General features: G+C 43.3%; 1 protein-coding gene across 2 annotated transcripts in view; it reads right to left on the bottom strand.

Moving 5' to 3' along the window:
* The window catches only part of HECW1 (HECT, C2 and WW domain containing E3 ubiquitin protein ligase 1), a 452,340-nt gene that overhangs the window by 248,486 nt on the left and 186,705 nt on the right, over positions 1-17,149 (bottom strand). For both annotated transcript variants that reach the window (XM_004739366.3, XM_045089534.1), the window contains exon 3: positions 371-695. In XM_004739366.3, the coding sequence (XP_004739423.1) occupies positions 371-695 (325 nt within the window). The remainder of the gene's footprint in view (positions 1-370; positions 696-17,149) is intronic.

The following is a 17,149-nucleotide window of genomic DNA, read 5'->3' as shown; positions in this document are numbered from 1 at the left end:
TGCTTTGGTCTTAGGAACATATGGACTTGACAAGAGGCTTGTAATACTAATTTATTCATAAGTAGAAGAGCTTCTACACTTGCCAATAGTAATGATGTTTGTGTCCAAGCATACCTGGCCCTCCTATCTTGGGATTTTCTTCCACTGAACGGAGGTAGCAAGAGACACCTCAGTACCTGGTCTGCAGTGTGTTAGAATCTGGTGTGTATGTGACACAGGTGACTGCAAGCTGTGTGAGTCTGTGACATATGAAAGCATACGTAAAAGGGCACTGTGAACCACACACTTGCTGAACAGCCAAACCACGGTGTCCAGACCCTTCTGTCTGTAGCACACTGCGGTCTGGTCCTGCTAAGTGCATCTGACTCACCGATGAGATACATGCCAATCCAGTCTCCAGCATCCACTTCCTCCTTGATGTCCCAGTGGATCACCAGGTCCTGTGAGTGCCCTATGGAGTAGTAGGAGCTGCTGACCATGAGCGTGGAGCGGCTGTCCGAGGTGACCAGGTCAGTGTCACTGGTGGAGCGGGGGATGGTGACGGTGCCATGGGGGCCGTTCCTGATGGCCATGCTGTGGAACTGGCCGGGGTTGTAGCTATGACGGAGTGGCTCCTTGCACCGGCGTCGATTCTGGGAGGTTCTGGATGGAGATGCCATGGCAGCCAGGCCTAAGAACCTGTTCTGGTACAGATTCTGTGGGGGCAAAGAGACAATGAGCGGGGGTGTGAGACCTAGTCCCATCTTCACAGAGAGATGAACTGTGAGTTGAGTAACCCTCCGAGGAAGGTCGGAACTCTGGCTCGGGCTTCACACAGCGGAGGCAGGAACAAGGATGCAAGCTCACCAAGGGACTGGGCATTGCCACACTTGGCTGGGGTCTGTCTCTCCTCACTCCCTCTAGCCCGGGGGTCTCAGAAGGTCCAGATGGCTCAGGTGGGGTGACCGCCCCAGACAAACAGCCACCTCTTGAGAAATCCAGCACCAATTCACTGAGAACAAGCTTTATCCTTCTTTAGGGGAGATCACAGCTATTATCACTGAACATTTTAGTGATCCCACCAGGATTCGAGACCCTACACACAGTCCAGAATCAGAGGTAGTCCCTGCATTACAGCTCTTCCCATTACAACTCTCTGCCCTACAGAATGTCCCCAGTCATCTGGGATTTCTATCAAGGACCTCTGATACCTAGGGATCTCCCAACACCATAATTTTCAACAAAATCCAATCTCAGAGGACTAGGACTCCCTTGGAGCCAATGGTACTGTAGAAACCATTGGATCGGATGAGGAAAAGGCAAGCTTTGTACTGTACATAACACTGAGCACTTCATATGAGCTGAGTGGATACACAGTGATAATAGCTGGATTGTTCTGGATACAGATAGCTTTTAGAACATGGGGGAGGGGCGCCTGGGTGGCTCAGTTGGTTAAGTGACTGCCTTTGGCTCAGGTCATGATCCCAGGGTCTTGGGATGGAGCCCCACATTGGGCTCCCCATTCAGTGGGAGCCTGATTCTCCCTCTCCTCCCTGCTTATGCTCTCTCTCCCTGTTTCTGTTCTCTCTCTCTCAAATAAATAAAAAAAATTTTTTTAAAGTCTTAAAACATGGGGGAGAAACATAGCGAACTTACACAAGAGACCCTTTTTCGAAACAAGGAAGGGTGACTCTGACTTCATCAAAGTATATTAAAATAGGGATTTAAATGTATCATTTTGGCCATAAAACCTGGCTATAAAATCACATGCTGGTCTACAAATAGGAACACTTTCATTTTTTTTTTTTTAAGATTTAATTTATTTATTTGACAGACAGAGATCACAAGTAGGCAGAGAGGCAGGCAGAGTGAGAGGAGGAAGCACATTCCCTGCTGAGCAGAGAGCCTGATGCGGGGCTGGAACCCAGGAGCCTGGGATCATGACCTGAGCTGCAGGCAGAGGCTTTAACCCACTGAGCCTCTCAGGTGCCCCAGGAACACTTCCATTTTCAAGAAGAGAAGATTAAGGGGGTGCCTGGGTGGCTCGGTCAGTCAAGCATCAGACTCTTGATTTCAGCTCAGGTCATGACCTCAGGGTGGTGAGATCAAGCCCTGAGTCAGGCTCCACACCCAATATGGAGCCTGCTTCAGGTTCTGTCTCTCCCTCTCCCTCTCCCACTCCCTGCTCTTGCTCACTTGCTCTTAAACAAAACAAAACAAACAAACAAACAAACAAACAAAAAACAAAAAAAAAAAAACCCCTCCCAAAAGACAGCAGAAGAGAAGATTGAGGCCTAAAAACGGGTTGAGTCATGCAGTTTTGATCCCAGGAGAATTACTTATTGCACACATCCATCAAACCAAGTTTCTGTTTACAGGTCACGAGGCCCAGGCCTCAGCGGCCATCCCCTCTGCTCTTGAGATTACATAAGTCTGTTCAGCAGTCACTTAGGCCTGTACCTTTCCCATCCTCAAGACCAGGGCCCTTGTAAAAAGTCCATGAACCTAATGAAGCACACTGCTGGCATTCTCCATCTCAGGCCTTAATGGCCATGTGGCAGGCCTATCCGTTGCTTCTTTGAGTCTCTCGTTAGGAATTCCTCAGGCCCCCCTGGCGGTAACCATGGCATTACTATAGGCAGAAAAGCCCAGACTTCAGAAAGCCTCTCATCACACTACTGACACCATATGGTCTTTTTTTGGGGGGGGGTTGTTTTTTCTTTTTAAGAATGCTTGTCATTGCAACAGTATGAAAATGGACAGACCAGTGTCACCTGGAAACCAGTCCTCCTCTCAGGAAGACAGGCAAAGCCCAGGAGCATGGGCCATCCACGCACTCAGCAGGCCCCCTGGCTCTTCTGGGCAGTTCAGAGAGGACATTGCTAGCCTGCCCATGCTCCAGTGGGCTTTGCCCAGAGACCTCCAAAAAAGAAAGGCTGTGGCTAGAGCATGACATTTCTGCAGCTCATATATACCTTATGTGGACAAATAACATCTTATAGTATTATTACGAAGAATAAAAACAACTTGCAAGTAAGTAGTCAAGTTGATGATTACAGGTTAAACCAAAGCTGGTGCAGCACCTACCGAATTCCAACATGCGTATCCCCAGACATTTTACTTGATCCTCCTGGTCCTCAGTTTCCTTATTTTAAATGGGTTGTTGTCAGAACTTACTGAGAGAACGCAAACCAAGCTCTTGGCATAACAGGCACTTAATAAATAAAAGTCTACTAAAACACTACTGGTATTGCTTTACTATGAAAGCCTCACCAAAACATATGTTCTGGGAAATCGGCCAGGCCCACTCACTAGCCGAGGGTCCCCTCACATCATCCCCAGAGACCTCACACTTAATTTCTCCTGCAACCAAACCCCAGATTTTTTCCCAAGTCACAGCCCCACAGTTACAAAACTGAAATGCCAAGCTTAAACGGTCTAGTGTATTTATAAATGTACCTTATATACCAATTTTTTGGAGGGGAATGCTCCCTTTATCTGTAAGGTACTTGAATAGGATGTTTTTGTATTAATGTTGAGGCTGAGGGAATTTTATCAATGTAGTATCAATGTAAAAATCACAAAAGATTATGGATTGCTTTTCTTTTGTTGAAGACATTTCTGCTGTGGTATTTTTATTAGACTTCCCTGGAAACTAGGCAACTCCCCTGAAACTCAAATTATACCAGTGCTCACTGTCCAGGCGGTGGGAACAAAGGCATAGGAGGAAACATTAGCCAAGGAAGACATTTGTCAGTAATTGAGTGGATTGGAGGAATGGCATTTGCCCAGAATAAGAAGGGGAGTTTCAAAGCTGCTCCTTGAACACCGCCTTCCCTCGCCCTCCCCACCCCTGTCTTTGTCCACATCCTTTCCTTCTGTACTCGCAGGAATTGTATTTCTGCTTTAAGATTCTGCCCCAGCACCAACTCTGATATAACCTCCCCTTGTACCCTCTTTCGATTCCCTAAAATGTGGGCCTCGGCTCTGCGATCCCACAGGAATCCCCTTCCCCTGAAGAGAGTCCTACTGAATTATTGCTAGCTGACCAGTTCGCTCGCATCCCTAAGCAGTGAAGACTTCAAGCCAGCGTTCCATGCTCTTTATTGCCTCTGGAACTGGCATGACTCCTGGCACAAAAAAGGCCCTTGAAACGTCAGTTGATATGATTTATTTTATTCAATGTCCCTTCTTTTTGCAGAAGGGTTTAAGTGTGCTATTACAAATAGATAAAATATTGAAAGATGTAAGTTAGTAGACAGTGCAGAGAAAGAAGAGACAAAAAGTTACGTTCAAAGGCTCACATAAAACTATATGCCATCACGTCCCTAAACAGGTGTTCTTGCTAAAGACCCACGACAGCTGCCTCTCAACGCACGGCCGGTAGATAGTTGATTCCCAACATGTGTTCCTTTGTGGCTCCATTTTCCCTGGCCATTCACGTGTTCCAAGCTCACACTACAGACTCATCCAGCTGGAAGAAACAATTTAATCATTCTCTGTTCACATCTGAACTGTGAAGAGAGAGGGAGAGAGAGGATCTGTCCTGTTTACAAATAGCCCTAGATAAAAGACCACTCTCTTCCCAGAAAGGGATTTCACTGTTTACAACCTCGCAATTCTTCCTGATCTCTAAAGCCAATCTCGTGGCACAGAGACCTGCCTTCTCCCTCTTCCCTACAAAGAGCAAGAGTGGCTTTCCTGTTATCTATGAGAAGGACAGCAACAAGTATCACTAGATTGTTTCCAGCTTTTTCTCCATTCCACTAAGTAATTCGAGTGTCTTTTATTTTCCCTTTCCTTGGGGATGGGTAATTGACATGGATAAGAAACCCAAAAAATTCTAGTAACAGTTTCAGCGACACCGTAATTTTCCAATTATTGGTTGTAATCTAATTATGGCTATTTTATGGGCTAGTTTTCAGGAAGGACTCCAATGAGTGAGTCACTAAAGACAATCTGATCACATTGTGACCTACTTCATAGGGAGTAAGATTCCATTTGCTGGCTTGTCTCCTGTTTGCTGCTGAGGATTCAACAACGATGTTTTGTTTACTAATTTTGCTTTCCAACTTAAGTAACTCAAATTGTTAAGAATATTTTTAGTCAAGTGACATGTTCCTGGATTTAAAAAAAAATCTTGGAACAGGTCTCACATGTTTAATATTTTAAGTTATTCTTAAGCATTATAGTACATAGCAAGACCAAAACACGTAAGGAGATGAATCCTAAAAGAAAAAACTGCCACTTCTAAGAAAGGGGTATGTTGTGGATTTTTTTTTCCAGAACACAGGAAAACAAAGATTCTGCTGTGTCAGTTTCTAACTGACAAAGTCATTAATAGCTTTTCTGTTTTGAAATATATAAAGCTGTGAATTTCAGCTCAGAAATGAAAAGAAAGTGGACAAAAGCCACATCTATAACAGAGAAAATGATTCTTAAAAAAAATTGCCTCTACACTGTGAAATCAAAACAGTGAGTGAAAAACAGAAGCCCTGAAGGAAACCTCACTAAAGTGTACAAGATGAGGTTAAAGAAATGGGCATTAGGTAGCTGGGCAAAGAGCAAAATAGTTTTTGAGTTCAGGAACAGATTTTATTTTGAGCAAGTAGATGCCTGAAGCTTTTTTTTATCTTACACTCAGCTTGGGTTATGCCATCAGGGCGGTAATGGAACTTAAAACAAAATTATATGTAACTCTTCTCTTTCTACGATGGATCTGAGAAAATTTACAACAAAAGAAATGTACAAGGAACTGGGGAGATAAAGACTAGACAGAAAGCAGGAAGTAGCAGTATGAAAATAGCTAATAATTATAAACCTTCACTCTATGCAGGGGACTTAGGGCATCATCACATTAAAAACTGATCAAACATCACTACTCCCCTGTTGGTAAAAAACCCAGCTCAGAAGGGTGGTTAATAAACATTCATAAGGTCCTCTGGCAGCAGGAAATGGGGATTTGAGCCTGTTCTGTGTGACTGTGAGGGGGCACTTTCATCGCTCTTAAGCACTCTCCCCAAATTGTAACATGGGCAGACAGACTTGAAGAAATTGATTCAGATGGAGTATCTGATCCTCTTGACAGCCAAGAAGACATAAGTAAAGCATAGTTCTAGGGTGCGTGGGCGGTTCAGACAGGTGAGTGTCTGTCTTTCCCTCAGGTCATGATCTCCAAGCCTGAGCCTGGCATCGGGCTCCCTGCTCAGCAGGAACTCTGTTTCTCCCTCAGATAAATAAATACAATTAAAAAAAAAAAAAAAAAAGGAACGCATAGCTCTCATGATCAGAATATTTGAATTTTTTCTCCTTCCACATTCTTAATAAAATGCTTCATTTAGACTTTCTCCAGAGAACAAACCATGATGCGGTGAACGTTCTTTAAAACAAAAAACACATTTTGTAAAAATTACCAATGGTGGCAGATTCTTGCACAGGTTTTTGACCAAAGTTGAGGTTAGAATATAATATAGTCTATCTGGGGCTGTGCATGGCTATGTTTTTCTGACCACATTCAAAAGCCCCCCTGGCTTTTTCTACCCTTACTGCCCCCAACCTCCTACTCCCAATTGAGTGCCTGTTCTCAACCTCACATCTCTCTCTCTCTGACTTTGAAGCAGATAAACGGGAGTTTGGGCACCTCTTCTATCTGCAACTTTCTTATTTCTTAGCAGTGCTGCTCTACTAAGAAGCAGGTGCCAAGATAGCATGGGCCTTGCCCGGCCCCCTTGGGCCTGTGTTTCTATGGTGAGAATGCAGTGGGTACTCAGTAGATGTTTTTTATGTATGTATTTATTTATTTATTTTACGATTTTATTTTTTATTTATTTATTTGACAGACAGAGATCACAAGTAGGCAGAGAGGCAGGTAGAGAGAGAGGAAGGGAAGCAGGCTCCCTGCTGAATAGAGAGCCCGACATGGAGCTCGATCCCAGGACCCTGGGATCATGACCTGGGCTGAAGGCAGAGAGAGGCTTAACCCACTGAGCCACCCAGGTGCCCCTCAGTAGATGTTTTGTTGGATTGGGGCGCACCTGCCTCTGGTCCCAGAGCCATGTCATGAGCTCTGGTGCTCATGACCCTTCTGGGAAAGAAATGGGAAGGAACCCTTCCCAATGCCTGTCTTGCCCAAAGCACAAGGCTTGTTGTCCAGAATCCTCCATTACCAGTTCCTGAATGACACTGATCAGAAGCGAGAGGAGGGAATGAGAGGAGATCCCACTCTGTGTCTCACTTCCTGAGATCCGATTCCTGCCTGTAGGTTTGCACATCGGCTTGGGAACAGCAGTGTCGGAGTGAGGTCATGGGACAGAGGTGGCCAAGACCCGCCAGATGGCCAAGCCCTTCTGCAGAGAAAAGTGTGAGGCGGCTGCAGTGTTACCATCTCTAGCCAACTCTTCAGCTCCTCACACCTGTCTCTGAAACTGTCTCAAAACTGTGTTTTTAGCCTTGAAGCCATGTGTTGAAAAAGCTGTTTTGTGCTGGCCATTGTGCAGAAGAATATCACAAAATTATATAAACTGAATTGTGTGGGTTCCTTTTCTTTGAAGAAGAAATAGAATCCCACACATTGCCGACAGGAAGGGAAGATTAGACAGAGGAAATTTTAATAAGCAAATCAAACCAAGTCAGGGATTATCCACATAGGAAGTCATGATTTAACAGACAAGGGACCTGTTAAAATGACAGTTAAATGAATTATTTTAGGAACACAGAAAGCCTCACCACTAACGAGAAAAATCCAACAATAGGTTTGAGAGGAACAACTCCCATCCCCACTTCTCTCTGGGGCCCCTGTGATGGCGGCAGAGAGAAGTCTTGGCTCCCTGCTTCTCCGATGCCATTCTTGCTCCTTGTGCCCAAGAGAGGTGAGCAGGAGGCCTGGCTATGCTTTGTGGGATATGCAACTCTTATCACTTTGGTCAAATACGGAATTTCTGGGTACAACTCTGAGGGTTGGGAGGGTTATGCTTAGACATGTTCAAGAATGAAGCTGTGGAAGCGTGGGTAGTTACTATGACCAGACTAATGGAGCAGGGCAGGGGAGGGACGTGGGTGAGGGGAGAGAGGAAGACTGGAGGCAGCAGGTGCCTTCCTATGTTATTTAAGGGAAATTTCTGATCCCCAGCAACATCTCCTTCTGATTACTTAAAAAGAAAGTTCACTGAAAGTGGTATTCCTCTGTGTGTGTGTATGTGTGTGTGAGAGAGAGAGAGACAGGCAGACAGATGGACACACTGACAGAGACCAGGATAGAGAATGAATAGGAATGTACAGATGTCTTTCCCTTTTCAGTCTCAGACATGCCCTTTTCTTCCTCAGGATCGTCCCACCTTGATGCAAGCTGGGAAGGTCCCTTCTTTCTGTGTTGACACAAGCCGAAGTAAAGGATATGCTCTTACTTCCCAGAACCACAGTGATCCCTGGCTGGTCGCGGCGCCTAAGCCCCAGGGACCCTGTTGACCACTGAGGAGCCCCCTGCGGGATGGCAGGGGAGCAACGAGGCTGCAGAATGGGTCAGGCGTGAGCAATGCCCCTGACCACCGCAGCCGCACTCCTGGAGCTCCCCACGGCTGCTGTGCCAAGCGGGGTGACTGCGTCTCTTTCCCAGCCAGCACATGGCCACCTGCCTCATGACAGTCAAGTCCTCAACCCCGCCCTATAAAGCCGAGTCACTGGGACTCCCAGAGTCAGTGGTGGGAGGTCATGTCCAGCCTCTCCTGCTGCTCCAGAAGGGCAGTGGTCTGAAGTGAGCAGCAGAGCCACGACTGGAACCCCAGCCCGATGGCTTGGACTGTGCTGCCTCACTCAGGAGGGAGCATCAGTTTTGCAGAGAATGTAAGTCACGGTGTGATTTCCTCCTCTATTCCCAGTCCTGTTCAGATTTGCTAAGAGGCAACCTGGCCAGGCAATGAATACGCTTCTAAGGACAATTCAGCCGGACTGCAAATGAGGTGCTACGTCTGCATACACTGTGAAGTTAGCGTTCAAATACCTTATGATTCGTTGTGGAAGTTCAGGGTTCCTTTATAGATGCCCTCGTAAATTCTCCCACCCCCTGGGAGGTTGGGCTCAGCAGAGTTGGTGAGATTTTTAAGTAAACTGTTCTTTTTTGTTTGTTTTTGTTTTCTTCCTTCCTTTAGCCCATTCAACGAACAAATGTTTATTGAGTCATTAGTATGTACTAGACACTGTGCCAAGCATCAAGTACGCATAGAGAGATGAATTAAACAGTGCTCCTATTCTCAGAGAGTTTGCACAGGAGGCAAACATTTAAGCAGGCAACTCTGACACAACGCCAAGGCCCATGACAGGAGTGGCAGGCAAGGTCCTCATAGGAGAAAAAGGGATTCTGGAAATGCCCTCCCAGATGCGAGAACAGTGACACTGTATTTGGAAGGAGTAGTAGGGAGGTCACCCAACTAACTGATCAGGGTTAGAGGGAAAGCCAATCTCTGCAGAAGGAAGTCTCAGTATAAAGACAGAGCTTTATGAACAAGCATGGCGTGACAAGCATGGTACGACAAGCATGTTGTGACAAGCATGGTGGGGCTGTATATCTGGAAGAGGTCCTCCCAGCTGCCTGCCAGAGTGTTAGGAGGGACAGCGAGAAGTGCTAGAGAGGGTCTCCCTTGACACACCAAGACACAGGACCTCCACACAGGACCTCCCTGCCTTAAAGGATGGGAGGGCCACAGAAGATTTCTGATCTGGAAAAGGATATAATCTGTTCGCCTTAGAAACATCACCTTGTAGCAGTGACAGAGGGGCAAGGTGCAAGGACCCCACTGTGTCTGGGGAAGTCCAAACTACAGCAATCCTGAAAACCAAGTGTGCCTGTAGGGAGAGCCTTCATCAGATGATCCCTTAGTGCCACCTGGGAGCCAGGCACTAAGTCTTGTTGTGGGAGGATGAAAGGTAAAAGAACAAGAAATGGCCTGCTTCCTGGAGGGGGGTATGTAAAAGAAGGAACAATCGAAAGACACAGTAATAGAGGTCACCGACAGCACCACATGTGGTCTGTTTCTACTGAGATCTCGTGGCCATGGCATTCACCCAGAAGGAGGGCAGTGCCATGTACCACGCCATGCATTCTAAGGCGAGTAGTACTTGTGTCTAATTTTATTGTTGGGGACACTGCCCCAGGATACCTTCCTCCTCAGAACTAATCAAAGAGAAGTAAATTTCAGGACTTTGGCATCCACTGTCAAAGCTTAGACAACACTTCCATCGATACAAACTGAACTAGACTGACCTTCTGGAACATACTGTATTTATAATCTTATTTTGCCCGAATACAGTACAAAAGCTATACTTCACTGTTATATAGCAAAGTAATGTCACCAGTGGCATAGCAGAGCTAGCTAACATATCAGTTAAACACACGTGAGCAAGGAGAACATGACTGACACCACACCAGAGGTGAGGTATATGCTATGAGCTGGATACTATCTAGTGACGAGAAGATACATAAAGTAATCATTTCAATGTAGGGTGAAATCAAACGAGGGTAGAGTTATTCACAAGACAGGAAGATAATTACTCATTTTGTCAGATAGGGAAGGAAATAGGACTTAGGGAGAAATGGAGAAAGTATATTTAGGCAGAAGGACAATAGGCAAAGTCATGATGAGTGTTACAAACACTGCCCACACATATCCAGGGGACTGGAAGACCAGTCCCCCCCCCCAAAACATGGGGGGACTGGCGAGGTTGGAGCTTAATCAAGACCAAGATCAAGACCAAGGCCATGTTTCAAGGGGAGAGTTGTTTCTTTTGGGGACTCTGAGCTTTTTTGAAGACAGGGAAAGACGTAGTGGTGGGCTTGCCCACACTGTGCTCTCATGAATACTGTGATGTTGAACACCTTCCTCCAGGAACAACATGGCAGAAGTTTCTGCCAAGGCACTAGAGGAAGCGGTGGTAGGTCAGGTAGCTAGACAGACCCAGCTCTCCCCTCAGGAAGTTGGGGGGTGGTCAGCACTGTTCTTTCAGATCACCCAGCAGGACAGAGAAAGGCACCACCCAGGACCACAGTTCTACGAGAAAGGCCAGTCTTGAGGGACACGAGCCAGATGGCCCATTATCAGCACACAGGTGAACTGAACTAGCTACACAGTGCTCTGGTTATCAAACGGAGATAAGTTCCGTGTTAATACTTGAGACCATTTTTTGGAAGACAACTTATGGCAGGGACAAAGAGGAAAATAAACAGCATCTGGTCTCTGCCTCCTGTGTTATTCGAGTTTCTTTACCTCCCTTGAGAAGTGACATGGCCAGTTCATATCCCAGATGGGGTCACAGGTAATACATTCCTTCCCAAGGCCCCTCCCCTCCCTCCCATCACTGGGCCCACGCCTGTGGTATTTCCAGTCCAGGTACTCAAGTCCATGCTAGCTGTCACTCATTCTCTCGGCCACAGCAGGTTTGTGCCATCACAGCACCCAGGCTATTATATGAGGGCCATAGGGTAGACTTAAATTGGGAGATATCTGTTGGGAAAAGAAGGAAACGATTAAGAACTGGTGCTATTAAAAAAGAATTAGGCCTATCCCCAGTGATTTACGATAAAATGATTGGGAGATTGGAATGACAGGGAGAAAAATCAACCCACCAGCATCCCCATCAAACTTTTTCTCTTTTATAGGAGAAAAAAATAATTAATACAAGAGCAGGACAAAGCATTGCTTTTTAAGTGAACCACAACTAAATGAACTGAGTGTCTAAATCTGTGAAAATCTCTTGGAAGTTCCCACAGCCTCAAGATATCCCCATGGTCAAAACAGCAAATCAAGTGACCTACTAAGTGACATACTACTGTATTATCAATCACTTATTGAAATGACATAAGGAAGAATTCTATTTTGAAAACAAAACAAAAAAACCCAGGACATGTTATTTAGTTCTATTGGCATTGGGGAAGCCACCATGAAGATTATGGCTGAAGGAGCTCACAGTCAGGCTGTGGTCATTCAGACATCTGGGTTCCCTACTTGACTTCTCCCGTGTACGGATCACCCCAGTCCAAAGCCTTGCTTGTTTTTAAGAGAACTTTAAGAGAAAAGAAAACATTTAGCCATTACTTTTTCAAACATAACACATAGAGAGATCCTTGAATACCTTTCATAGATGGTCCCATTCCAACACCTGTTATACCAATGAATCTTTTGGATTTGTCAGAACTAGGGAGAAGTGGTAATCAGTTGAGGCTTCTTGGAACCTATTAATCACAGACAAAAGCTACCAGCAGACACAGTTTTCAGTTTTCTGGACTAAAGGAAAAGAATGGCTTTCTCCTAATCTGTCTCTCATTTGGATGTCTGGGACCATCACCATAGCTTGTCTATGACATGCAAGATACAGCGGACACCATGGAATTTGAACTCCCAGTGCTTCTCCCAACAATTTCCAGCCACAGGGAATCTTTGCTCAATGCTATAGGTTTTCATTACATTCAATGAGAATACAATTGAATTTGATTCTCTGTAGCAATCACCAGAAAGCAAACTAGATTTTCATCTGGCTAAGGCATTTTTTACTCGTAAGCCGATGCCTACAAGTCGTGGGTCTCCATGATACAGTAATATATCCAAGAGCACGGACTGCCATTTCTAGGACTTAAAAGATAAGCTGCCTACCCAGACAAATAGAACTCAGAAGTCTCAATGATCTGGATTATTTTAGGGAAAAAATCTTTTTTTTTTTCCATTTGAGGCTTGAATTAATTATTCAGATAACATCTCTAATTTTCCCTTTTACCTTGTAGGTAGAAAGATTAAAGTTCTGTATCCCTCCAGGGGGTGACAGCTGTGGGAGGAGTCAAGGGATGTAGCAAGAGCAGACATAGCCCTCCCTTCCCGGGGTGGCAGCAAGAGAGACGGGGTCATCACAATGAGGTGAGCTCATCAGGCTTTTTCACAAGACCCCAAAAGACCGTGGGATTAAAAGGAAAATGAGAAAATGCAGTAATCTGGGTTTCTGGAAGGCTGTTTGAGATGAAACATGAGCTCCGAGGAAGCAAGAGCCACAGGTACATGCTAATGAATCTTAAGTACATGCCTTTCCAACACATTAGCTTTGTTCTTTGTGGAGGACAAGTCTTATCCTCTCTGTGACAATGTGCTCCATCTCAGAACCTCAATTATGACCCACATCAGAGGCCAGCATTTTACTCTTGCTTTATTAACATTACTCGGAGATAGCCTGGGCCACATTTCAGAATGGCTTTAAACTGCTAAGGGTGCACTTCCCAGACAACCTTCATGTATTTATTCATTTGGTCAACGAATGCATATGTTAAACACTGGAAAATGAACGAGAGTATGAGAGTATAAGCTGTGGGATCTGCCCTGGAAAACCAGAACACACTTGTGTGAACAATTAGCAGCTCCCAGGTAGTCTGTGGAGTCTTACCAACTCTACCGCCAAGGTAAGAGTTACCCGAAGAATCACAAGGGCAGGGTGAGAGCCGGGGGGATATTCCCAGCAGGGAAAATGGTGCATAATGATCAGAAAGTAAAAGAACTGAGACCCATATTTTAAGTCCTACTCAATTTAGCTTTGCAACTATCTTCTCCCATTTGGTACATTTCCTTTTCATTTTGTTGATGGTTTCCTTTGTGTGCCGAAGCTTTGTAGTTTGCCATAACCCAAGTTGTTTGTTTGCTTCTGTTTCCTTTGGCTTTCAAATCAGATTAAAAAAAAAAAATCACTAAGACAAAGGTCACATATATCCTGTAAGGAGTTAATATCCAAAATATATGAAGAACTCATGGAACTATGGCCATAAAAGCCTAAATAACCTGATTTTAAAGTAGGCAGAGGATCTAAATAGACATTTCTCCAAAGACATACAGATGGACAACAGGCAGGTGAAAGATGTTTGGCGTCATTAATTATCAGAGAAATAGAAGTAAAAACCACAGGGAGATATCACCTTCCACCTGTCAGAATGGCTATTATCAAGAAAAGAAATAACAAGTGTTGGAGAGGATATGCATGAACGGGCACCTCATGCCCTGTTTGTGGGAACGTAAATTGTGCAGCTACTGTGGAAAACAGCACAGAAAGATCTTTAAAAATTTAAACAGAACTACTCTATCATCCACTTAATCCATTTCTGGGTATTTATCCAAAGAACAGGAAAACACTAATTTGAAAAGATACATGCACCCTTGTATTCATTGCAGTTTTATTTACAAGAGCCAAGCTATGGAAACTATCACTATTTGCAGATGATATGGTAGGAAACTACTGCCTATGTTTTCTTCTAGGAATTTTATGGTTTTAGGTCTTATATTCCAGTCATGCCCTGTGTACGATAAAAGAGAGTGGTCTTCATTCTTTCGCATGTGGCTCTCCAGTTTTCCCAACACCATTTGTTGAAGAGGCTTTCCTTTCCCCACTGTATACTCTTGGCTCCTCTGTCATAAATTAAGTGTATGGGTTTACTACATGAGCTCTCCATTCTGCTCCATCTGACTGCGTGTTGCCATGCCAACACCATACTGTTTCTATTAGGATAACTTTGTAGTATAGGTTGAAATCCAGCTTTGTTCCTCTTTCTCAAGATTACTTGCTTTGTGTTTTGGGGGTATCTTATGGGATTCCATAGAAATTTTAGATCTATTCTATGAAAAATGTCATTGGGATTTTGATAGAGATTGTTTTGAATCCATGAGCGTGGAATATCTTTTCATGTACTTGTTTGTGTCTTCTTCAGTTTCTTTCATCAGTGTCTTACAGTTTTTAGCATACAGGTCTTTTAACCCCTTGGTTAAACTTATGCCTTAGGTATTTTATTCTTTTGATGCAATTATAAATGGTTGTTTTCTTAATTTTTCTCTCTGATAGCTCATTATTAGTGTACAGAAATCCCAACAAATTCCTGTATATTGATTTTGTATCCTGCAACTTTACTGAATTTGTGTATTAGTTCTAGTAGCTTTTTAGTGGAGTCTTTAAGGGTTTTCTATATATAGTATCTTTAGATTGCTTTGGGCATTTTAATGATGTTCTTTGAATCTATTCATTAATCTTTTCTATTGTCCTTTTAGTCTCTATTTCATTTATGTTTATCCAAGAGGACGGACTGCCATTGTTATGAGTTAAAAGATAAACTGCCAGGGCGCCTAAGTAGCTCAGTTGGTTGAGCAACTACCTTCGGCTCAGGTCATGATCCCGGGATCCTGGAATCGAGGCCCGCATCAGGCTCCTTGCTCACCAGGGAGCCTGCTTCTCCCTCACCCTGCTACTCTGCCAGCTTGTGCTCTCTTTCTGTCAAGTAACTAAATTAAAAATAATAAATACATAAATACATAAATAAAAGATAATCTGTCTACCCAGACAAATAGAACTCAGAAGTCTCAATGATCTGGATTATTTTTGGGAAAAAAATTTTTTTTTTTTCATTTGAGGCTTGAATTAATTATTCAGATAATATCTCTAATTTTCCTTATTTCCTTCCTCTACTCGCTTGGGCTTCATTCTTTTCCCTAGTTCCTTCAAGTATAGATTATTTATTTGATATTTTTCTTGTTTTTTTGAGGTAACCTTGTATAGCTACAAACTTCCCCCTTATAACTGCTTTTGCAGCATCCTACAGATTTCAGACTATTGTATTTCCATTTTCATTTGTCTCCAAGTATTTGTTATTTTTTCTTTGATTTCTTCATAGTTCAGTAGCATTTTGATTAATTTCACATATTTGTGAATTTTTCCAGTTTTCTTCCTGTAATCACTTCTAGTTTCTTACCACTGCAGTTGGAAAAGATGCTTGATACAATTTCCATGTTGTTGCATGTATTGAGACTCGTTTTGTGCCCAAACATATGATCCATCCTGGAGAAAGTTTGATGTGTACTTCAGAAGAAGGTGTATTCCGCTGTTTTTTAATGGAGTATTCTTTCAAGTCTATGAAGCCCATTTGATCTAAGACATAATTAAAGGGTCATTTTTCCTTATTGATTTTGTCTGGATGATCAATCCATTGATGTATGTGGTGTGTGTGTGTGTGTGTGTGTGTGTGTGTGTATTTCAAATTGATAGCATTGTTTGAACATGTTCTAATAACTACCCTTTTACTCCCCTCCATGTGCTCTGTCTTCAAGGTCATATTTTATATCTTCTTATTCTGTGTATCTTTTAGCTAATTATTATGTTATGGCTAATTTTACTATGTTTGTCTTTTAACCTTCATATTAGCTTTATAAGTGGTTGGCCCAATACCTTTACTACAACTGCATTTACCATTGAGATTTTTACTTTCATGGGATTTCTTGTTACCAGTTAGTAACAAGCTTTTTATCAGCTTAAGTACATCCCTTTCACATTTTTGGTAAGACCAGTTTAGTGGTGATAAACTTTTTTAGTTTTTGCGCCTCAGAAAAACGATCTTTCCTTCTGTTCTTGCTAGAAGACTCTTCTTGGTTCAAAGTTTTTCCTTTTAGCACTTTGAATGTATTGTGCCACTCTCTCTGGCTTGCAGTTGCTGCTGAAAAATCAGCTTAGAGTCATATGGGGGTTCCCTTTTGCATAACAATTGGTTTCTCTTACTGCTTTTAACATTCTCTCTTTAACTTTTACCAATAAAATTATAATGTGTCTTGGAAAGTAACTGCTAGGTTCATTGTATTTGGAAGTCTCTGGGCTTTCTGAAGCTGGATGTGTGTCTCCTCCCACAGATCAGAGATGTTTTCTGCCATTATTTCTTCCAATAATTTTTCTGCCCCTTTCTTCTTTCTGGGATCTTTACAATGCAGTATTTTTCCACTTGATGTTGAGCCACAAATCCCTTACGCTATCTTCATATTTAATTCTTTTTTCTTTTTGCTGTTCTGTTTAAGTGATTTTACACTGCCCTGTCTTCCAGGTCACTCATCTGTTCTTCTACATTGTATAGCCTACTATTGAACCTATCTATGTATTTTTCAGATCGGTTATTGTATTCTTCAGATCTCTGACTTGTGTTTGGTACTTTCTTCTGTTTCCCATCTCTTTGTTAAAGTTCTGTGATGATCCTTTCTTCTTTTGAGTTCAATCTGCATCCTTATGACCATTATCCTGAACTCTTTATCAGGTAGATTACTTATCTCCCTTTCATTAAGGTCTTATTCTGAGGTTTTGTCTTGTTCTTTTGGAACCTATTTCTCTGCTTGATGCTCTCTGTGTT

Source organism: Mustela putorius, unplaced genomic scaffold, assembly GCF_011764305.1.
Source record: "Mustela putorius furo isolate JIRA1106 unplaced genomic scaffold, ASM1176430v1.1 tig00003845_pilon_pilon_pilon, whole genome shotgun sequence".
In the NCBI taxonomy this organism is placed as follows: domain Eukaryota; kingdom Metazoa; phylum Chordata; class Mammalia; order Carnivora; family Mustelidae; genus Mustela; species Mustela putorius.
The sequence above is the reverse complement of the archived record's forward strand: the minus strand, read 5'-3'. Positions and strand labels throughout refer to the sequence as shown.